The 25,276-nt window shown below is 36.8% G+C and overlaps 1 protein-coding gene across 8 annotated transcripts in view; it reads right to left on the reverse strand.

The window, feature by feature from the left end:
• RALYL (RALY RNA binding protein like) overlaps window positions 1–25,276 on the reverse strand; it is a 712,252-nt gene that overhangs the window by 108,618 nt on the left and 578,358 nt on the right. For all 8 annotated transcript variants that reach the window (XM_086695612.1, XM_086695606.1, XM_086695607.1 and 5 more), the window contains one exon: window positions 18,792–18,824. In XM_086695612.1, the coding sequence (XP_086551738.1) occupies window positions 18,792–18,824 (33 nt within the window). The remainder of the gene's footprint in view (window positions 1–18,791; window positions 18,825–25,276) is intronic.

The following is a 25,276-nucleotide window of genomic DNA, read 5'->3' on the forward strand; positions in this document are numbered from 1 at the left end:
TTTGTTTTAACTGAATTCAGCCATAAATGTTCAGATTTCATTCTTACAGCTCCTTATGCATACTTCTATCTGACCATATCATATAAGAAGTGACCATCTATGAGTTTATTGCACTAGATTGTGAGCTCTGAAAAGGCAGAGTGTTTGCACTCATCCGTTTGAAATATTTTGAATTGAATGTTATGTGTCTGTGACAATTTCTGCTATAATATGTATTGTTATTACTTTTGGTAGGAAAAATGTCTATATTAAAATTTTCAAACACCTGAATATTAATATTAGTATGTTTAGACCATTGCAATTGCTGTGTTGGGGCACCTGGGTGGCTCAGTCGGTTGAGCATCCGACTTCGGCTCAGGTCATGATCTCACAGTTTGTGAGTTCAAGCCCCACATTGGGCCCTGTGCTGACAATGCCCGGCCTCCTTCAGATACTGTCTCCCTCTCTCTGCCTCTCCCCCACTCGTGTGCATGCTTTCTCTCTCTCACTCTCTCAAAAATAAATAAACATTAAAAAATAAAACAATTGCTGTGTTGGGTTAGCCTTTTCTACCAACAATTTTTTTTTATGTTTAATTACTTTTGAGAGAGAGAACAAGCTGGGGAGGGGCAGACAGAGAGGGAGAGAGAGAGAGAGAATCCCAATCAGGCTCAGCAATCTCAGCACAGAGCCCAATGGGGCTTGAACCCACGAATGGTGAGATCACAACATGAGCTAAAATCGAGAGTTGGTCGCTTAACCAACTGAACCACCCAGGCATCCTGAGACTTTTCTGCCAATAAATTGATATCTATTCTAGATCCACCTTTTTTTTTTTTTTTTGCTCTTGCTTTGTGATAATGGAGCTAGATTCTATAAACATCGCCCATTTGTCCGTTGGCACTATGTTAGGGTTTGTCAGAGGGCACTGGAGTGAAACCACAAGGCAAAGAAGAGGAAGCAGCTTCTTTTCCAGGTTTCCATAGGCTTTTCTCCTTGCTCATCTGGCACTGCTGTCGGCAGCATGTGGGAGAGCCAGTGATGCTCACTGGCACCCCAGCAGGAGGGTGCCTACCCATTATCCCAGGCCACCAACACCCCAACTGATTTCTCTGTCATACAGTAGGCTGCAGTCACACCATCTCTTATGGGGGGTGAATCTCAGCCTCAGAGAGAGAGGCTCTTCAAATTTCTTCCTTCTTTGGATACTCTCCCTCAGATTGTAATATAATCTGTACAAGAAGACTAGTGGGCATTAACTAAAGAGTAGTGTATTTAAAAAACTAGATAATAATTCCACTGGACTCTTACTTTTTAGACATCTCTGGGAATAGTTTAGCATATTTCAATAAAGTTTCATAAGGATATTAACCAACTGGAATGCATACAAATGAAAGAAATTAGGATGGCACTAAGTCTCAAAAAATGACTCTGTATGAAAACGGTTGAATTAAATAAGGATGTTTGGTCTAGAGAAGAAAACCTTTGGGAAAGAAGGCAGCTAACTATTTAATTATTTGAAAGGTTGTCTAGTGACAGAGGCGTTGAATTTATGCATTGTGGGTCCAGAAGGCAAAATAAGTCTTAAAGGGTAGTAATTATAAGGAACAATGTTACTGCTAAATATAACAGAGAAATAGAATAATGAGTTCCGAATATCTTGAGTGTCTAGTAGTTTTGGCAAGAAAATAGAATCATAAAAAGAAAAATACCATGACAAAACACTGTATGATCTAGTATAACAGTGTAACAGATACATGTGCTTCAAGAAGAGCCTGAAAATCATTTGTTAGGGATTTTGTAGAGAAGAGAATCGAGAAGAGAATCGATGCATTACATAGTTCTGGGATATCTTCCAAGTTGAAATTTCACGATTTTATTAAATCAAATTACTTTGTTAAAATGTAACATTTAACTATTCACCTACAAGTCTTTGGAAACATGGTGACAGAAACAAGATTTTCTGCTTAGCACCAGTTCCAGTCTCTTTGATTTTTCTCAGTCAAACTTATGCAGAATTAAAGAAATCAAAATTGAACTTTCATATTATCTAGAAATAAATAAAAAGAACGTTTCTTCCAAAACCTATGGGACACACTATAAACTAGACTCAGAAAAATATATACCTTAAATGTGTTCATTATTACAGACTAAACATGAAAAAGAAGAGAATTCAGTCTTAATCTTACTGGAGAAACAGCAACACGATAAGCCAAAGTAAACTAGGGAGAGGAAACTAATATCGGACTCAAGTCTGAAAATCTATCAGCATAATCTGGCACAAAAACAAATGAAAGGAGGAAAATATGATTTTCATCAGTAGATGCTAAAGAGGTATTTGATAAAGTTCAGAGGCATTCCTTACAATATACTCTAAGTAAAACAGTCCAAAAGAAAACTACATACATATGTGCCCCAAACAAGAAGGAATACTGAATGATTCTTCCATTCCTTATTGACTTGGTTTATACTCTGTCAATAACTACCCTCATGGGTACCATCATGTATAAACATAGCTTATTGTTGCAGTCTGTATTCTACTTTCACTGAATTGCCAGTTTTTATCCCAAAATTACACATTTGTAGAAGGGAGCATCTCCTTCATAATTACTATTCTTCAAGTTTTTTTTTTTTATATACTATTCTCAGCTCAAGATAAACTTTAGAAACATTGTCAGTTCTTCCCCACCACTGTCATTTTTTTCCTAGTCTTTCTTGGCAAATCATTTTGTCCCTTCATGAAGTTTTCAGTTAAAGAACATGACTAAATGGCGGTTAACCATATATTTATAAATTAAGTTGATCCTTCTGATGCTGGTGTCCAGAATCAAAGCAAAGTTAGTAGCTATCTTTATAAAATTCTGTCTGGGTTTGGTACATGGTAAGACATATTATCTCTTGATGTCTTTCTATTACCTTCACAAATAAAAGATGACATAGCTGAAGACAGAATTCTTGTTATAATCTTTTCCCTCAAAAATATCTGTTATTGACTTCCTAGTATAACATCACAGAGAAAACCGAGTCCAACTTTAGTTTTTCTCTTAAAGTTAGCTTTTTTTTTTTTTGTTGGAATGGATACCAATAGCTTTGCTTACATTTCAAATTGTAAAAACCTCATTTATAAAATCAATAATTATATTTTATCTTTCATTGCTTACTCTTTCGTGCTCTGTAATATTATTTTCTGTGACAATATCTATTATTTCCAGATTAAACTCTATGAACTTACATCCATTTCTTTTTCCTTGTTCTCATTTTGCCACTTTCCTCTATTTTACTCAGGAAATGTTTATCATCTTTTTCCCTAATATCATTTATTGGCTCCCCCCCCCCCAAGTGGGGTATCAAATGTGCCATTTACTTCTTCCTATGAGGCATTGTATCGAATCTGGAGTTCAGTTAAAGATCAGCTGATATTTTCTAGATTAGTCTCTTCTTACCATCTATGAATATTCTTTAGAGGCACTTTCGTTCTGACCCTTACTGAGCTAAATTAACAGGCATTTTCTTTAATATTCTTCAGTTCTTAAATCTTTTGTTTTTACTTTTAAACTGAGATAAAATTGGTGTATAACATTGTATTAGTTTTAGGTGTACAGCATAATGATTTGATATATTGCAAAATGATGACCAAAATAAGTTTAGTTCACATCCATCACCACACATAATTACAAAATTGTTTTTCTTTGTGTTGAGAACTTTTAAGATCTTCTCTCTTAGCAACTTTCAAATATACAACACAGTAAAATTAACTATAATCACTTATGTTGCCAGGACTTACTTCTCTTATACCCGGAAGTGTGTGTATTTCAACCACATATTCATTTTGAACAGAATTAAATCTTACTCAGAGGCATGAGGTCCCTTTGAGACCTCACAATATTGCTGGGCTTACTTGTAGTGAGGAATTTTTTCATAAGCTCCCAGCTTTTTTTTCTCATTAGTTCTTTTCTAAGTCAATATTCAGTGTTTACATTATTATGACTACGTAAATATTATTTACAGTTGAGCAAATGTGACTACATTTCCTTCTTGTACAAATTGTTTACTTGGCCTTTGTGATGGCCTCATTTTTTATCCTTCCTGGAGTTCTCCATTGTCCTGCCGTAACCTGGACGGGTCCCCTCTGGGTCTGCTACAAAGCTACAATCTTGGTACTTTTCTTCACCAGCCACTGGGACCTTTTTCTTTTTTGTGTTAGATGTTCTTTTGGTTTTTGTTTGTTTGTTTTTTGTTTTTGTTTTTTGGTTCATCAATGATTCTGGTGGAATAAGCATGAGTAAATTTCTTAGAAAGGATCTGCTAATCCTTTGATTTCTGAAAATACAGTTGATTCTCATTATTCATGGATTCTGTATTTGTGAATCTGCAACGATTACTTATAGCCCTCAGATCAATACTTGTGTGCTTTTGTGGTCATTAACAGACATACCCAGAGTGGCAAAAAGTTTGAGTTCCGAGGCAGCACACAAAGTTTCTTTGTTCAGATCTGACACTGCAGATAAGTATACTTTTGTGGTCTACTTATGCCACACCTTTTGCACTTTTGTGCTTTTCATTGGTGATTTTCCTGTCTGCAATGGCTCCTAAATAGTATGCCAAAGTGCTGCTTAGTGTTCCTAACCACAAAAGGCAGTGATGTGCCCTAGGGAGAAAATATGTGTGCCAAACAAGCTTGCTTTAGGCAAGAATTACAGTGCGGTTGGCCATGAGTTCAATGTTAATGAATCAATGATATGTAGGACATAAGCTATCTTTAAACAGAAACACACACAAAGCAAGGTTATGTATTAATTGGTTAACGAAAATGTTGTGACCAGAGGCTCACGGGAACCTAATCCTCTATTTCCCTTAGGAGTAATGGTTCAGTATTTGCTGATGCAGTGGTTGGAGTGACTTTATAGAACCGAACTACCACAAAAATACAAGAGTCAAGTGGATCTTTTCCGTATCTTTCTTTATGCTTGATTGACAAAGTGTTTGGTAGGAGTGACAGTCTGGATCTTCGGGTTGGATATCACTTGCAGAATTTGAGGGCATTACTTTGTTGTCTGTCATTTCCTAATGTTGAGAAATTTGATGTCATTTTGATTGTGGGTCTTTGTATGTGACTTTTATTCCTCTACTTGAAGGTTTAAGGTCTTCTCATCTATAGTAATTAAACTGCCTTAGTCTGGATCATCTGTCATTCTCTGTGTTGAAAATATTTCCTTTGAAAACTCCTGTGTTTCAGTTTTAGGACATTTTCTTGCATTAATTATTTGAAATGTCCTATTTTCTCATTGTGAAACAATTACTACTAGATATTCCTCTCTGAGAGTAAGCCTCTAATCATTTTTAAATCTTTACTATTTTCCAGCGCTTTGCCTTTGTGATCTTTTAAGTTTATATTCCAAACTCTCATTGAACTTTTCATTTCTGCTATGTTTTTAATTTCTAGGAATTTTGTTTGGTTTTGTTTTGAGATTTTTTTGGTTTGTTTACTTTAGTTTAGTTTATAGTCCTTATACTCCCTGTATTTTATACTCCTTCTATTTCCTTTACTTTTGTGGAATTCTGATTTTCTCTGGGGTTTTCTTCCTGTCACGGTAGAGTATTTTCTCAAATATCCGGTGATCTTCAGATCATAATTCAGAGCATGGCACCAAAAACCTGGCTGGATGTTGGATGTGTGTGTGTGTGTGTGTGTGTGTGTGTGTGTGTGCATACATATGCAGGACTTGCTGACTGGAGGGTCTCATTGCGGTGCAATGGGGCAGGATCCTAGGGTTTACTGGGATTGTAAAATGTCAGTGTTACCAGATCTTCTGAGATGGCCAGTTTTCTCAGAGAGGATAAACTGCTAAGTCTTAATTAAAGAGAAATCTCATCCAGGTCTAATGTTGAAAAATAATGGCACTTTAAGGTTGCCCTAATTTTTCCATAGGCCATTAAGATGGTGGCAGGATTCCCCACCCCACCCCCTGCTGCCAACTGTGAAGCTACAGCATGGGTTGGAGTGTTAGGAATTAATGTGATTTCTGGCAGTCAGCAAACATTTCACATATATTAATTTTCTTCCTCATGGTAGAATATCTTGCAAAGCAAAGGGAGTCACCGAAGACCAGACAGGAGAACATAAACTCCTCTTTGAATGCATACAGTTTTTAAATGAAGAAAATGAAAGAGAAGCAGATGGGAGGAGAAGAGGGGAGGAAGAGAAGGGTGAGGAGGTGAGAGAAGGATAATGGGAGGAGAGAGAGGAAAAAAGAGGGAAAGGAAGAGGAGGAGAGCGAGGAGGAAAGAAAAGAATAGCGAGAAGGAAGGAGGGGAAAGGAGGCAGGAGGGGGGAAAAGGGGTGAGGGGAGCTGAAGAAAGGTTGAGCACAGGGTTTCTCAGTCTCCCGTGATGTGGTTCCTGGTTAATTTGCCAGTTATGTCATTCAGTGTCTCTTCTAAGGTCCCCTTGGTGCAGCCAAATGGCACTCCTAGTTATCTCCAGGATAGAAACTAAGCCTGCCTGTGTCCCATCACGACTTTTTGTTTCTAACCTGTCTTTCAAGAATTATCAAGTAATCCCTCACACCATAAAGATATGCTTATTTTTTATTTTTTCTCCTATAGCAGATTAGAGTTGCCAAGAAATGCCTTGTATTATAGATACAAGCTTCTTTGTGTTTATACACTTCATGAGATGACAAGGTCCTTAAAGGCAAAGACAGTCTTGTCCAAAACTTCTCAACTACTGTAGTGAAGGACCAGCTTTTTATTTTAAAAATTTCCCATCCATCACAGACTGATAATTTTATAAAACACAAAATCATACACTTAGATGTCAAAGCAGGATAAAAATGCTATAAAATGTTCTAAATGCTTTTTCTTCTTTTTTGTATTTTACTAGTCACACTGGTTAAAATCAGTTCATGGATTGGCACTGTTTTACTGAATCCACTATCTTGCTTTGATCCTGGAAATATGATTTGAGAAGAATTTTGTACAGAATAAATTAAATCACATCCAAATGTAATTAAATTGATATTCAGAAATAAAGATAAAGATCCTGGATTTGATTAGAATGAAATGGCATCATAATATAATATCCACTTCTTGTTTTTAACTCTTGGTTTGTAGTTTGAAGGTTTAAATGTTAAGCAGTTAGCAATATTCTCAACAACAATGCAAATTGCAGAAGTTTTTCAATCTACTCGACATTTAAGTCTAAATAATTTGGGGCCACCCTTCGTCTGTCATTGTCAAAAGTAAAGTTTCACCTTACTAAATTTTCCAGCAATGATAAGTTGGTGTTGCGATCTTTGTAGTATGGAAGAAAGCTCAATATTCAATCATACTAATAGGAAACTATTTCTGTCTAGTAGTCTGGTTTTAAAACAGAGTCTGACATTGTTATTACATAATATTTCACACATACACTCACAGTGGTCTTCACATAATGAATTTGCACTTAATGAAATTAAACAGCTATTCATTGAACAAAGGGCAGCAATGCTATCAAATTATTTCTTGTGAACTTCAAACTAACAATTGGTAACTGAAGCAAATAGGAATGAATGTTTGGATTTATTGGGAAACCCCCTAATCTCTGACTCGGTGGTCTGACATGGGAATCTGGAGTGCTCAGCATGCCAGGGGTCTACTGAGATTCATTTTGGTCATCAAAGGCCCATGATTAAGGAACACATTTTTAAAATCACTTCTTTAGGGAGCCTCACTTTTTAAAAGGCTTTCAAGATTTTTAGTATCCGATAGGGCTGTAATATACACTTCACTGAAATACCACTAGCACGATAAGATAATTTAACCGAGATCTGGGAGAAATATCTCATCAAGTGTTTCATCTTTTTTATGCTTTTCATTGAAGCTAAGAGGAAGCGATAGTCCAGGGTTGTCTACTGTTGAATTAAACCAGAGGCACTGTTATGTTATTTTGAAGTTGAATGTGGCCTGCAGGTTCTAATGGTTAAGTTCTGAATGTGGTCTAATGAAAATTTCACCAGAGAAATAATGTTTCTAAAGACATGAAACATTGGGGGTTGATTTTTCATTTTAATATCTACCTTAGTTGGCATCCCAAAATAAAGTTGTTTAATACATTTTTTTTTTTTTTTTGCCCTGATTAGCTTCTAAAGTGTAAGCGATGCCTGGCTCTTGCTAATATTTGGCAGCTATCGATTTTACTGTGATAACTGATTTGTTCTGCAGAGTTAAGTAGGGAATCTTTTGAATCAGAAGTATTCTGCACTTTGAAAATGTCATTAAAAGTGTTGAAAAGGTCACATTTTGAGATTGATGAAATACAGATCAGTCATTCTTGGCTGGATGAACAGAATTTAATTGGGAAGCGAGGCTTTAAAACTTTTGCCAGCAGTTTCAGAATGCAAGTCTGAGATTCACTCTGCCTCTGGAAGGAATAAATAACTCTTTATGTACATGATTATTTTCCTGAATAATTAAAGCTATTGTGTGGATGTTCATGATGATTCAAATGAACGTGAAACCCAGAAGGAGAATGAAGCATCAGTGTGCATGAAATTGACCACTCTTTAAGCAAAAGCCCCAGCCTGGACTCCATTTTAAAATGGCTACCAATGTGCTTTGTGTCTTTATGGAGATTACCTCACATCTCTGTGTCTTAGTTTTCCAGTATTAAAATAATTACAACATCTATTTTCTTTATATGAGAATCAGTATAGATGTATTGAACAATAGGAAATAAAGGCTAATCAATAATTTGGACCCTTGAGGAAGGGGTCCAGGAAATTATTTAGGTAAGCAAGTATAATTCCACTGGAAAGCCCATTTCAGGTACCTTTATGGAGTTAAAAATAAGAAAAATTAATTAGCTTTCTTTCCTTGGATGTGGGTTGACTTTAATTTAATGAAATCAACACTTCATTTATTTTGAATATTTATTTCTTCTGAGTATTTTCAGGACAGATTTAAAAAGTATATGAAACTAAGATCTTATTTCCAATTGAATCAATAGCACTATCTTCATGTAGTGTTTCTAAATATGAAACCTAAGTAATCCAAGCCATAATTTATATTTTATTCATATCTATATCCAATAAATTTATCTTTCATTGGTCAAACTATCTGCTTACCCTTTCCAATGTAGCCTGACACTTTAAAAACTCATGTTCCTCAAAGACAGTGCTGGTGGTAATAAGGAAATGGTAGTAATTGTGTAAGTTAATATACTTGTCAAAGCTCTGATTGTTTTAAATTTGATTCCATGATATCATTTAAGATTACTTCTTCTCATGAGTAAGATTTTATGTATGACAAGTTCAGTTATTTATTTTCTTACGTATGGGTATTTGATGTCTACAAATTCGTTTGGCTACTTTAAAATTGTATGAAATGAAGTGATCATAAATCCTTTGTAGACTTTAAAGGACTTCTCATTAGACTTGCCTTTTTAATGTAATTATAGGGTGAGGATTGCTATGACTAAGAGCTTAGAGGATACAGTAAGATTATTTAGCCAATATTACTTACGTTACAATTTTAACAGCATTTTTATCTTAAATGGACATCTAGCCTTTATGATATCAGATTCGTTATTGGGTTGAGTGGATTTAATGATTGAATAGGTGTTTCTCCTGTTTTTCTGTCTGTCTGTCTCTCTCTCACACACACACCAAATGACAGATTGACTTTTAAATACCTTAATTTATTATGATCAAATATCTCATCCAAATTCTAGGGTGGGGCGAGGTTACCTGAGATATATAATGATACCAATTCTCAAAGTAAAACTGATATGAACTGTGACATTTGGCTTAATGTGACACTTTATTATATGGATGAATTAGACACTAGTGGAAGTGCTGATAACACTCTTTTGAAATATCATCAGCTATAAAGTCCTGCACCACTGCTTTCTTTATAAGCAGAACTTAAATAAATCTATTTAATGATCCTATGTATTTTCTTCCCTCTAAGTAACACTATACTCCTGCCTGCTATAATCTGCAATTACTTTCTTTTCCCTGAGGAGAACATTTCACTGAAGAAATAAAAGTTGTTTCAGTCACCATGAGTCTCTCTGCTTCCTAAGACATTTTCAAATGGTAAGGACTGAGGAAGACTCTTTTTGATGACTCTACTCTATTTTATCATTGGAGAGTAATGAATTCTTGCTCCTTAAAAATGTGTCCTGGAGCCCATGCATTCAAGACACCACTGTCAGGATATATACATACATGACCGATGACCCAATTTATTGGTGATACTGTACCTGTCATCACAGTGCAGTTTAAATGATTTTGACAAGTACAGAAGAGTGGCATTGACAGGTGCAGAAATAAATAATGGGTTTAAGCTTTCAAATGTTTTTACAGCATTTCCCTGAGTGGCAGGTTGATAAATTAAAATTACAGTTGTAGCATCAGGCCTGAGAGCACAAGACTTTAGATTACAAAAATAGCGCCGTGGAAACTTTGTGTACTCTCCAGAGAAGCAGCCTGGAGGGCCTAGGGAAAAAATGAAACAAGAGCACTTGCTAAAGGAATCATTAATTTTGCGGTAGCACTGTCTGAGTCTAAACAAATAAAAAAAAAAACAAGATTTTTAGAAGAGGAAAATTGGCTTTATCCCATTATCCCTTTTTCCCTGGAGACTCACAGAAAATTGAAACCACACTATCAAAAGATAGGCATTGAGTCGGCCATTCGTGGTTTCAGGATGTCAGATGGGTGTATTTTGAACTTCGGGACAGATTCTTGTTAACCTTCCCTTAGTTTTGACGCTCCACCTGGACTTTAGCCTATCATACTGTCACCATGATCCCACAAAGTTCAGCTGAGAAACCCCTAAGACATCACTCCATCACTCACTGACTCTAATACTCTCAAAAATGTTATTTTCATCAGGCATTTCTGTTCCATTATTTTTTTGTTGTACACATCTTATTCAACGAAAATTGTAAATATTTAAGGTGTACAACATGACATCTTGATATACCTACACACTGTGAAATGATTACCATAATGAAGCTGATGAACATATTCATAACATCACATAGTTATTTCTTTGTGTGATGAGAACACTTCAGACCTACCTTTTTTTTTTATAGTGAATGTCAAGTATACAATATAGTGTTATTAACTAAAGTCATCGTGTTCTAATTCCTATTCATTCTATATACCTGAAAACTCTGCCTCCCTAATTGTCCTATCCTCTGGCAACCATCATTCTACTCCCTGTTTCTGAGTTCAGTTACTTTAGTTTCCACCTATAAGTGAGATCATGCAGTATTTGTCTTTCTATGTCTGGCATCTGTAATGTCCTTCAGGTTATTCCACACTGTTGCAAATGGCAGAATTTCCTTCTTTTTAAAGGCTGGATAACATTCTATTATACAGAATTATGTAATATTTCATAAATATTTTCTCTATCCATTTATCTGTTAACGGACACTTGGATGTTTCTGTGTCTTGGCTATTGTAAATAATGCTACTATGAATATGGGGGATGCAGATATCTTTTCAAGTTAGTGTTTTCACTTCCTTTGGATAAATAGAAATGGAGCTGCTGAATCATAGGGTAGTCTTATTTTTATTTTTGGAGGAACCTCCACACTGTTCTCTGTAGTGGCTGCACCAGTTTACTTTCCCCCAACAGTGCATAAGGATTCCCTTTTCTCCAGGTTTTCACCAGCACTGGTAATCTTTTGTCTTTTTGATAAGAGTCCTCCTAACAGGCGTGAGGCGATTTCATTCTGCTCAAGTCATGAATGAGTCTTTTCAAGTCACGCCTGAACCACTACAACAGCTTTCTAGATGGTTCTACTATGAACTTTGGGAAACATCACTCTTCGGTTAAAAACAAAACAGACAAGCAAACATCCAATGATTCCGTTGACTCCACAGAATGAAAGGATACTCATCCTCTTCCCTCTCTCAATATTCTAGGCAATTTTTAACCTGACCTTGAGGATTAACTCAGGTCCTGCTTTTTGGCTAGAAAAATTTCCTGATAATCTGGCCATTTCTTCCAACTTCTCAGTTTTTATTTTTATTAATTTTTTAAGGTTTATTTTATTTTTGTGAGAGAGAGAGAGACAGAGCACAAGTGGGGGAAGGTCAGAGAGAGAGGCAGACACAGAATCTGAAGCAGGCTCCAGGCTCTGAGCTGTCAGCACAGAGCCCAACATGAGGCTCGAACTCACAAACCAGGAGATCATGACCTGAGCCGAAGTCGGCGCTTAACCAACTGAGCCACGCAGGTGCCCCCAACTTCTCAGTTCTTAAGATTAACTCTTAATTCCTAAATGATTGGTGAACACCAATTACTTTACAGCAGTCATATAATTTTGTTTTGTGTTTTCATGCTTTACTGAAACCATACCTAAACTGGTGTTGCTTTCCTTTTTTCATGTTCCTCTCATTAAAGTTTTTAGTATTGTGAATGACATTTTCTATAAATCTAAGTACCCTCTGGAACTGTCTCCCTGTCTTCATGCTATTTTACTTTTTCTTGTCTATCTTCCTCAAAGATCTTCTGAGTATGGCAGTCCTTCATTTCTGTGCCGATTTCAGTCTCTTGTGAATTTCTATTCCCAGAATTCAACTGCATTACTAGGAACTGAATATTCAGGCTTTGGGGATTCAATTAGTTAACATTTCTATCATTCAGTGGAACTTAACTCCTTTAGGAAAAAAAAAAAACTATTAATATAATTTTTTGTTGCACAGGATAGTGAAATAGTAATAGGTTATTTATTTTGCTGTTTACTAGGTGTCAGACACTGCTAAGCACTTTGCAATATTATTTCATTCAAGACAGTCCTAAGAGTTAGTGGAGAAGAGCTAAACAGATTGCCCAAGGTACCTAGCTAGGAAGTAACAGAATGGAATTCAAACCAAGGAAATCAAATTACAGAATTTAAGCTCTTAAAATAGGTCGCGAACAGTACATCAATGTATAGCATCTATTAGTAAATGTAAGGTGTCATACAAAACCCGGAAAAAAGTAAAATAGTGTAAATATTGGACCTAATAAGGGTGTCAAGATTTAATAATGTCTTCATAACAACAGCAGGAGTATACTGAAGATCCAAATTCAGTTCCAAGACTGGAAATAAAAGGGGGAAAATATCCCCCAAGAAAAACTATTAAAAAATATAGATGCTAGCAATTATGTGAGGATCAATTTTTGCTGTCTTGGCACCGTTCGCTTCCCCTTGTTTGGATTTAGTAGAATGGGAACACTCCATCTCAGGGCACACAGGAGACCGAGGATTGACTGGATCATGATTTGTTCACTCACTGAATAGAGAAAAATATGAGAATTTTATTATTTTTACCTTTGATGTGTTTTGAATATCTCTCAGAGAAGCTTGAGAAGTAAAAATTCTGAGCTTTATCAATATCATTTTTAAAAATTATTCTGAGTTATTTAAATTATGCTAATAGAGTGAAAAGATTCTGAATTTTTTAAAGATTTTTTTACATATTTATTTATTTTAGAGAGAGAGAGAGAGACACAGTGTGAGCAGGCAAGGAGCAGAGAGAGAGGGAGACACAGAATCTGAAGCAAGCTCGAGGCTCTGATCTGTCAGCACAGAGCCCAACAGGGGGCTCGAACCCGCGAACTGAGAGATCATGACCTGAGCTGAAGTCGGACACTTAACCTACTGAGCCACCCAGGTGCCCCTGAAATTTTTTTTTTACCCACGCAAAACATAATTCTCCTCAATAATAAAACCACTCATGCAAAAATTCATCAGCTGAAATATTGGTATGAACAAAAATTTCAATTCCAAAATACGACTGATTCATATTAAAAGTCTTCTTTTAAAAGGTCAACTTCATGCTGAAGAGGCAAGAAGAAATAATTCACATGGAAAATTCCATTTAGTGCCTTGAGTATATTTTTAAAGTGGCTCAGTGTCTGCAAAGTGTCAACAGTCACTTGTGCTTGAAGAGAACTCATGCATTGTCTTGACACGCCCTTTTACACTGTGAATCTTAAACGTCAAATGAACAAAAGCTTCCTTTCCCTTCATCTGTATTTTTCATTAAAAAGCTGTAAAATCCTTTTTCAAGGCAACTGGTTTTACACTAAGATTTATATCTTAGAATCTTAATTGGGATGATCACTCAGTTCTTGTTCACTTTCCTAAATGCACACTTGATGCCTGTTTTCTCCCAGCTTATTTCCAAATTCAGAATCTATGTGATGCCACATAAAAGGAAACATTTGCCAGAAGAGTTTTCTTAATTGCTCTAAAATGTAACATTTTGAAGATGAGTAGAATATCAGATGCTTAGTACTCACTTGTTCAGCACTGCGAGCCTAAGCTCCACACTAAAAAACAAGTTTGCTTACCTGATTTTTTTTACTGTTGGGTGAGTGAGATGGAAGATTTAATTTTTTTTTTCAACATTTATTTATTTTTGGGACAGAGAGAGACAGAGCATGAACGGGGGAGGGGCAGAGAGAGAGGGAGACACAGAATCGGAAACAGGCTCCAGGCTCCGAGCCATCAGCCCAGAGCCCGACGCGGGGCTCGAACTCACGGACCGCGAGATCGTGACCTGGCTGAAGTCGGACGCTTAACTGACTGCGCCACCCAGGCGCCCCAAGGGAGATTTAATTCTTAAATCTATTATTTAAATTCATTTTGCTTAAAAAATAAATATATTTTATATTATATATTTATAATAAATTTATGTATGTAACATATATTACATACACAATATTTATAATGTAAAATATGGAACATTTTAATCATTTAATAAAAATTATTTATTAAATATTTAAATGATATTATTTAATAATTTAAAGTTTAATATATTTCCATAGGTCTGGGACAACATCAAAATGAGTTTTTATGCATCTGAGCATAGGTAGTATGTTCTTTGTGTACCATGGAAGCTTCCATGGCATACCATCTGGTCTTTTTACACGTATCCTGGTCTGTGATGGGTGAACTCCAAGGCAGTTCTAGATCAATGTGCCCACCTCCACCATATGCATGGTGGACGGTCTTTCTGATGTCTCTTCTGCCTTCAAAGTTCCCAGACCCAGGCCAGAGACTCTTCAGTTCATAGTGGACATGTTCCACTTCGCTAATGACCTCAGAGACACAATCTATATCACCTGCCATCTGAAGGTCACTCTGGCTAAGTCCTGGACCAGCTAAACAAAGCCTATTCCTTCATCGAGTCCTCCAACAGGTGGTCCCGAGTCGAAGGCCCTGCTGATATCTGTCGTTGTGGTAACACAGGTAGCTGTGGCCTTCTGGGCCATGCGAGGAGGCTGTCCCACCTAGAGAGACGGCAGCACAAGGCCGCTTCCCAAAATCACAATTGCAGTCACGTGACTAAAGAAGCAGATATTTCGGTGGGGCCTCTGAACCTCCTGGGAAAGGCTGGTGATCATGGTATGGAGGGGTCAGTCTCTCCTCACACCTCTGTGACGTTGGGCATAGGGTTGGCCAGGGTGGTATCCCTGACTCTGGCTACCATTGTCCTGGGTTTGCCGGGAGGTATCACACTGCTTCCTTCCCTGTGATAAGCCCTGTGTCTATTTCCCAATTAAAGAAGAAACTGAAGGAAAAAAAACCCAACTTTCCCAAACTGGGAAAGACTATGGGAAGTTATATTTCAAAGATTTTCTGAAAAAATTCCAGAGACTCTACATGTCTATAAGAGCAATCTGTGCATTCATGTAAGAGAAGGGGTGGGAGAATGAAACCATGATGTAGACAATGGTTTCCAGGCCTGCCTCGACGGCCTTGGATCACACTGCATTTATTGGCTTCCCCTGGGTAAACAGAATCAGACTCTGGGATGAGCCTTCCTACCTGACTCTAAGCCAAAGTTTATTATTTTTTCCTGACATTATTTTATTAATAATTTACTGATGCATATGGGGGCGCCTGGGTGGCTCCGTCGGTTAAGCGTCCGACTTCGGCTCAGGTCATGATCTCGCGGTTTGTGAGTTCGAGCCCCGTGTCGGGCTCTGTGCGGACAGCTCGGAGCCTGGAGCCTGCTTCAGATTCTGTGTCTCCCTCTCTCTCTGCCCCTCCCCTGCTCGCACTCTGTCTCTGTCTCAAAAATAAATAAAACATTAAAAAAAATAATTTACTGATGCATATGAAAGAAGGCCCTCTCATATCAATGTATAGTTGAAGGTCTGAGATCTGAGATTTCACTTAACTTCTATTCACAGTTCCCTATTTTTTTTCCATAAGCAAATAATTCCTGCGTTATGACTTTCTTTGACAATTTTTTTCCATTGGTATATTCAGATTGAATTTATGTTGTGACATTTAAAAGTTTTATTTCATAAATACTGCAGCACATTTATGAAAGTTTTTTCCCTAGTTTATATTAAAAACAGATGCACATTAAAAATTTATCAATATTTGGTTCCATTTAAAAAATTTAAATAACAATTACTAGTTTTCATCATTTAAATACAAAACAGTATCTGTGTTTATCTTGTTTGATAGTTTACTCCATTCACAGTTTTGTTTTGTTTTTTCCCCTCTCCATTATAAAAATGTTTTTTTGTTTCCACATGTAACCCAAAGCATGACCTGTTAAAGTGGAGTTTTATTCTCTGAACTATTTCTGAGCTCTCTGATGGATTCTTTGGAGCATTATATATGAGTATACCTTCCACATGTGTAATAAAACCGAATCTTTATGAGAAATTATGTGCCAAGAACAGTGTTAAATACTTGATCTAAATTACCTTACTTAATCACCATATCACAAATAAGGACCCAAAGCTTGGGAGTTTAAGTAATTGCCTAAACTAATACACATTGCTTGTAAGTGTCAGAGCCTATGAAAGCAAAAGCAACTTCTAGAAGACATATTAACAAGTGCTTTAAGACACTGGCAGACAATGGACAAGTATGCAATATTTAGCACTGATCTATTCATTAATATGATTTTTTTATTAAACAGAATTAAAATTAATGTGAGGTGTGCAGGGTCCTAGAAAAACTCACTGGTATAGACTTAAAGGTCAACTCATACCAAAGACCATATACTATGCATTATTCCTTTTGGTATGTGACTATGTTACAAGTCACAAATTTGAGTAATGGTTCTTGTATTAGACTACCTGTTGCCTAGTGGTCTCATAGTGTCCATTATGTTCACTATCATCTTATGCTCTTACCAACAAGGTCAGAAGACAGATCCATACAAACTTTGGACAATTTTATTTGAAATAATTTTCCTGGAGAAAAATGGAGAAGTTTAGCTATGTATTGAAATATCTAGTCAGCAGAACCATTTGGGTTGCATGTTCCGTTCCACTTTAAAGACCCATCTAAGGAACAGCAGCATCATTCTTCTTAACTGCCATGCCAATTTTCCCATTATGGGTATTTGCTGAGTTATATGTCATTCTTTTCTGGAAACTTTTTTTTCTAGGCTCTAATACAGAGTTTTAAACTCCTGATAAGTGTAATACAAAGATTACTTAGTCTGCCCTTGTAAAACAGAGGTATGAAGTAAAAAAATGAATTCCATCTCAAAGTAGTTAGGAGAACAGGAAATGCTGCAGAGAAACTGCATTAAGCGAGGCATGAAGAGAAGCTATTTCAGCCCTCTTGACTTGAGGGCAGGACACATATGCATTCAAAATAAAAGATTTCTTCAGGCTTAAAGATTTTTAACAATAGGAGCTGATGATCAATGAAGGAAAGAGGCATGCTCTAATGATTTTTTTTTGGACCAGATCAACTTGACCTTTCATTTTTTCATGAAATCCTCCAATAAATGCATCTACTCCATTTTTCTCTCAGCATCTCTAACAATTATTTTGATTCTCATGATTCAAATGGGTTTCTCAAAAGCTCTTATGAGGAGGAGAAGGAGAAAAGGAACCATGTTGCTCAAGGAGTGACAGACATATTCAAGGACGGCAAACAAAGAAAATTAATATGATCATTTAAAAAATACACTCCCATCCCATGTTTCTGCTCATTAAGCTTGAGTATAGTGGCTGTTTATATGTGATTTTTTTCTCATCAACTATGGCATGTTTCCCTTTAAACTATCACATATTCTGGCACTTTTTGATACTTTGCAACATCAACCACAATGCCGAGCATGCCAAAGTCCCCTAATGAGATATTTTAATATATTAATCAAAAGATCATTTGGTAGATCAATAAAAACAATTGGCTGATTCTTAACTAGCAAATTGCTTGGAAATAGTATATGTATATTCTTGTCAACAATACATTATTATTAGAACGTGTACTGCAACTCAGAATACTACCAGAGAAGGCAAGTGTTGGTCTTAATCTGCCTCATGGTTCACTGGCTTTGCTTTCAGAGAAGCACCTGATTTCTCCAATGGAGAAACAGAAGTGAAATGGGAGAAAAGGAGAGAAGACAGCACAGACTTTGAAGACAGACTTAAGAAAAAAAGGGAGAAGAAACAGTAGGGGTAGATGAAGAGAAAACAGTGCAAAAATGAGAAGACAGACTAGGAATAGTGAAACTGTGGCTCAGGGGAATTTGTGAAACCAATCTGAGTATATCTTTGCATGATGAGAATATAGAAAATTACCGTATACCTTTTTTGGCTTTTTTTAGAGGATACAGAATTTCATATGCATTCATTTGCTGAATTTCTGAGGTCATGAAACAGCCTACTGAGCATTTTAGTTAAATCTTTATAAAATGTAGATAGCAGTGTTGCTGAGGATATGACCCAATGATGTGGGATGACTCTGAATATGGAATTATGTGACTGAAAACACTATCCCAGAAGCCCTTGTTAAAAATCAATTAAAGAACTAAGATTTAAAATATTTAGACATGTACTCACCCAACAGACAGGAAAGGCTCCTTTGACTCAAGTCTGTGAAAAAATATGAAAAATTTACTTTAACATAGTAATTTGCTGTACACTTAAAAACTGTTTTCATATGAATCTGACAAAATTATTATACTTGTTTAGATGAAAATGTACACTTTAGCACTAATAAAAAGCTACAAATAATATATCAAGATCTAATCTTGACTAATTCAAATTCGGGCTGTCTTAATGCAGAGGCTAAATAAAATGAAAAACTGGAATGGGAATGTAGCATTAAATGATACATTAAAGTAATAATACTGTCAGTCTAATTCTGATTTGCACTCTCTATATCTACTTATTTCTTTTTTTAATAGGAATTTGTAGAAGTTTTGATATATCTATTTGTGGCTGTTGTAGTAGTAAAGACATTTATAATGTATTTGGTTACATACTGGCTGAGTAATTTGTTTTTAGTAAATACTCTGTAACAAAGAAAGCAGCAGAGTGACATTCATGGTCATTTATGGGCAGGAGCAAGACTGGGGGGTGGGCTGAGGGGAAGTCAGATCAACAGATTAGAATATTACTGCCTCCTCTGTGTCTCCTAAGAATCAGGTATTTTTGTACCTCCTAACATATTAAAAAAGAATTCTAATTCTGAAGCCTCCGATTAGCTGTGGCATCTTGAGCAAGCCACTTGAAAAGCTTTCTGGGGCTTACTTTTCTCACTATAAAATAGGCTAGTATTGTTTCCAGTTAATTTTCATATTTCACAAATTAATTGTATATTCTTTGCAAAAAGCAAATCAATCAGGAGAGTATACACTTCTAAATGTTCCCTGGTTGATAACTAAGGAGACCAGTGGTGGTTGTATATTGGCCACTTCGTTTTCATACAAGTTTCTTAACATAAGATTATCTGTTAAATAAAGACATTTTTATCTGAATTCTGGTGTTTAAGATCTTTAAAGAGCCTTCGTGTTTTAAAATATTTTATTTACATGTAAATAGCTGTGGGAAAATGGTAGGAAATTTAATCCTGTAACCAACACCACACAAGCTGACTACATACTGAAGTGGACAATTGAAAGGGCTTGTCATAGAATTAGGCCAAAATACTGTACTTTTATATGAACCTACACAATGAAGGCAATAATCACTTTTTGTCTCTATTTTGTTTTGTGCTTATAAAAATAGTTTATTATAAATATGCCTTGTCCCACTTAATGGGCAGAGCTGACACAGCTCCCTGCCACTTGTCATGCTGCTTTAAGTGAACAATCATAGCCCGAAGGGCCTCTTTTAGGGAACAGGCACCCTAGCAATCCCTCTGGGCAGTGGCAGGTAGGGAAGCAGAGAAAACCAATAGATTGTTCTCAGAGTTTGGATGCATACATTTATGCAGCCTTTTCATTTTCTGAATTCTGATTTTATTCACACCTCCCTGGAAATTATTTGCCATGTTGTGTGTTTGTTGTTCCCATATATTTAAGATATGATTAAGCAAACAGAACTAAGGGGAAAAAGTTGAAGATAAATAATGAAATATATTTGGATATGCTTGTTTTATAAGACATGACCAGTGCTAAGTGATCAAAAGAAATTACCTAGAAGAAATGAGGGGGATTTTATGCAGTGTGATGCAGGGGACCATTTATTTATTTGTATCATCAACATCATGACAGTAATGATTTTCCATTACACTCTAATCAGCAATACTTAGTAAGTAGATAACATGTGGGTATTAAATGGGATCCCTTTAGCCAATAATTTCAGACTCACACCTGTCAGATCTTAGTGTATGTGTGTAATTTGCTTGTTTGAGGTGCTAGCCCACAGGCTCCTAGTTCCCCGTTCCTGCTCCCTCAGTGTCCCCCTTGCTTCTCACTGCTCCCTGTTTCTAAGCGGCATTGAGGAATCCAGTAAAAGAAACACTTAAAATATCTGATTCCTCTCGTTTTCATCCTCCACATCTCAATGAGCAATGCACTGGCAATTTTTCCTTTATGTGACTTTCACATCCCTCTCTTCACTCTATTCCCAGGCTGGTTCTCATTATTTACCCCAGCCTAGCTGGTCTCTCCAAACGTAAATTCTTTGTTCACAGCTGCTGCGACTTCACACTGTTTCACACTAAAACCTCCTTCAGTGTCCCCACTCATATCACGCAGGCCTGGTGCTGTTTTCATTGAAGTTATCACAAACGACATGAAGAAAAGAAAGACCCACCATTTTGCCTTTCCCTGTGCAATTACTGAAACACTGAGTCAGAATGTGTTTGAAGTAGTATTTACTTATTGATTTTCCTTTTCTTTTTCTAAAAGCTTCAGACAAACGGTGGATTGGAGCATTGTAAGGACATATGTTGCCCCACCGGCACCCGTGGTTGATATGGTTAGTCTCACTAGCCAGTGAATTGTCTCCTTCTTCTTTTACTACTCAACTCACTTCAACTATTTCCTCCCAAATGTTCAATGGAAGAATTCAGGGGAAAATTCAAAAGTTTCAAAGTGATACTGGATTGAGAGTTCTGACTGATGTTCTATAAACCAGGGATTGGTGAACTCTGTTCTACAGGCCAAATCCTGCTTACCACAAACCCGCAGCTTACCCGACGCGGGGCTCAAACTCACGGACCGCGAGATCATGACCTGAGCCGAAGTCAGCTGCTTAACCGACTGAGCCACCCAGGCGCCCCACAAATTAGGAATGACTTTTCCTGTTTTTGTAGAACCCACAAATTAGGAATGACTTTTATGCCGTTGACACACAATGTTACATTAGTTCTAGGTGTACAACATAGTGATTCAGCATCTCTACCAGTTGGGCCATGCTCACAAGTGTGCATTTTTCTTTTCTTTTTCTTTTTTTCTTTTTAACTTTTAAGTGTTTATTTATTTTTGAGAGACAGAGACAGACAGGGTGTCAGTGGGGGAGGGAGAGTGAGACGGAGACACAAAATCTGAAGCAGGCTCCAGGCTCTGAGCTGTCAGCACAGCAGGCCTCAAACCCTCGAACTGTGAGATCATGACCTGAGCCGAAGTCAGATGTTCAACCAACTGAGCCACCCAGGTGCCCACAAGTATGCATTTTTAGATGGCTGAAAAATATCAAAAAAGAATAGTACTTTTTGACACATGAAAATTATATGAACTTTCAAATTCCAGAGTCCATAAATAAAGTCAACTGAGACACAGTCATGCTTATTCATTTACATATTGTTTAAGGCTGCTTTTGTGATATAGTAGCAAGTTGAGTAGTTGTAACAGAGACTGTACGTCCACAGTTTGAAAATATTTACTCTATGGCCTTTATAGAAAAGGTATGTCAACCTGGGTGGCTCAGTCGGTAAGCGTCCGACTTCGGTTCAGGTCATGATCTCCCAGTCCGTGAGATTGAGCCCTTTGTCGGGCTGTATGCTGACAGCTCAGAGCCCGGAGCCTGCTTCAGATTCTGTGTCCCCTCTCTCTCTGCCCCTCCCCCACTCACACTCTGAGAGAGAGAGAGCTCTCAAAAGTAAATAAAAACATTAAAAAAAAAAGTTTTGCCAACCTATAACTATATTGCTGAAAGAAACTGGAAACAACCTGTCAAAATAGGCACTCTTTATTTTAATATATATCAAAATATTCTCCCAGAATTACAAGTTCAGTATAATTTAAATTACCTTTCTACATCACCAAATCTCTGCACCTACTGCTGACAGATCAACTCTCCTACAATGCTATTTTCACGTCACCATATTTCTTGACAATTTTGATAACCATAGGAAGATGCCCAAACTTTTAGTGTGTCATTCGAAAGCTTGTGAGAAACATGCCTCACGCTAACTTTCCATGTCGCTCTTTATTACTTCTCTTACCAACCACTTTATTCCAGGATATTTGTCTATTTGTGACTTAAACAAATCTCCTTTGATGTCTTTAAGCATTCTTTTTCTGTACCAGAATACTAGTTTTTAATTCCTTTCCTTATGATCTATTTGTCTTATGAGTTTATCTAACTCCTTCATAAAGCTAATCCTGACACCTTCATCTTACAGGGACAGTCCTGTCACTAAGCTTCTATTACTTATTATCTCAATTACTATGACATATTCTCCAGACAATAGTCTTGGGTTAAAAGTCTAGCTTCCAGTTTCAAGATTGTAAGAATGTTAAACTTGCAAGTCTGCTTAGAGAAGAAGCTCATCAAAGTTCTGTGTTAAACCTTCCAATGGTCCAAGGGAGGTTCTGGCTGATGCTCCACCAGCTGAGCAGAAAGGAAAGATTATTGTCCATTAGTCATTCCAAGCCACTGAAAATGAACCCTAGGTACCTGGAGCCCCAAGCATTTTCAGTGGTGATACAGAGCAGGAAGTCTGTGGGGAGCCACCATCAGGCAATCCTATGCCATGTCTCATCCTCAAAATGATGGCACACTGTAGAGGGAGGTGATAACTGGCCCACACTGAACAATGCTCTGCTTTCTAACCAACTGCTTAGTCATGGTTTCATTACATAAAGTCAACTTCCCCAGCCTTGAGTTAATTCAGAGATGTATTTTTTTTTACATATCTTCTCATTAATTATATAGCCAACATCAGAAGCAACTTACAACATATCTTGTGAAGAGTATGAGATTATGTACTTAGAGCAACTAACACAGTTCCTGGCACAGAGTAGACTGTGATGGTCATGACCATGCCAAAGATAGGTTGTTAATTCTATGCGCTGAAACTGCCTGAAAATGTGAAAAGCTCACACTTGTGATTTTAGTCCTGAAAAGTGAAAAAAAAAATGCAAAAGAAGGAAACTACCAGGAGAAATATCCCTTTGGAGAAAATTGTTTATCAGTGTAATCCTTAGAAACATATGATTACATTGTGATATGCCCAGAGAGAACTTTTCTGAGTTTTTTAAACAAGGTAATTGCTTTGTGAAGAAAAGGACTGGTTTTGTCTTTCCTAAGATTTACTTTTAACATGAGCTGGGTAGTGAATTTAATAATACTTCATTCAGGACTGGCTAGAATTAGGAGTATAATAAGATAAACAAACTATAGCCTTTGGAAAAATAGGCACAGTAAAGAAATAAAAATAGAATGCAAAGTGAAGATCAATATTTGGGGTTAACGGATTTATAACACTTTGTATTTAATAACAAAAAAATCTAAGCTGTATTTATTAAAGACCAGGTGTTATTAAAAATGCTTTATAAACACTGATTTATTTAAGCATCATGATATCCTCTGAGATAGATCTCATTTTACAGATGAGGAAACTGATACCCAAAGGTGTTAAATGTTTTGCCTAAGGTCACACAGCTAACAGTGGCTAAGCTAGGATTTTAATTTAGGCATTCTGGTTCTAAACTTCATGTGCTCATGTCTCGCATTGTGCATTGTCTTTCATCAATTTATTTCCTTTGTTTTATTTTGCTTATATGTGCCTAACGGCACTATCACATTTCCTTTCTTTATAGTTTCTATACTCCACCGAGAAATCTTATCTGGTCTCACATGTTGTTGATATGCTGGATATTTCCAAACTTAAAAATTTTTTTTTTAATGTTTATCTATTTTTGAGACAGAGAGAGACAGAGCACGAACAGGGGAGGGGCAGAGAGAGAGGGAGATAGAGAATCTGAAGCAGGCTCCAGGTTCCAAGCTGTCAGCACAGAGCCAGATGCAGGGCTTGAACTCATGGACCGTGAGATCATGACCTGAGCCAAAGTTGGATGCTTAACCGACTGAGCCACCCAAGCACCCCTGATATTTCCAAACTTTTGTCTTTAGTATTACTCTATTTATCCCTCTGTATCTGTCCACCATATATCTCCAATTGTAGATGCCTTCAACTTAACATGTTCCAAACAAAATTCATTGTCTGCCTCCCTCATTCTGTTCTTCTTCCTCCTTAACTCAATGGCATAATCAGCCAATCAGATGACCAAACTAGAAAGATCATAATCTCTCTCTTCAACTCCCTTCCAATGGCACGCACTTTCAGTTGACCCTCTAGTTCTGCTGTTTCTACTGCCCAAAGTCCTCTTAGTTCTTTACTTCTTAATTCTTATTATTACAGTTTAATGATCATCAACCTTTATGTGAGCTATTAGAAAAACCTCCTCATTCACCTTCCTTCTTCAGTATTCTTTGGAATAGCTATATCTACTAGCAAAATCATCTTTCTAAAATAACTATCATGCAATATGATCGTGTAATTCCCCTCATTACACATTTGTGAGTGCTTCTAGGAAATGTTTTCTCATAAAGCACCATTGGTTGGTTAGGAGTGCTTTATAATTGTTCTGATAGCACCCTGTAACACCTAATCATGATGTATTCAACATTCCTAGTATATTTGACAAGTCCCCTATTAAGACTGTATACTCCTTGAAAGTAGGAACTCACTGTATTTCAAGTACCTAGAGTCATTCCTACTTCATAGGAGGCTTGCAGGAATGATTTTTTCCAATGAACTTTCCCTGCCTCACTCCTGCACCCCTACTTCCAGGATTCACCTACACAGT

The sequence above is a fragment of the Puma concolor genome, chromosome F2 (assembly GCF_028749965.1).
Source record: "Puma concolor isolate L17-30 chromosome F2, mPumCon1.1.hap2, whole genome shotgun sequence".
Classification (NCBI taxonomy): Eukaryota; Metazoa; Chordata; class Mammalia; order Carnivora; family Felidae; genus Puma; species Puma concolor.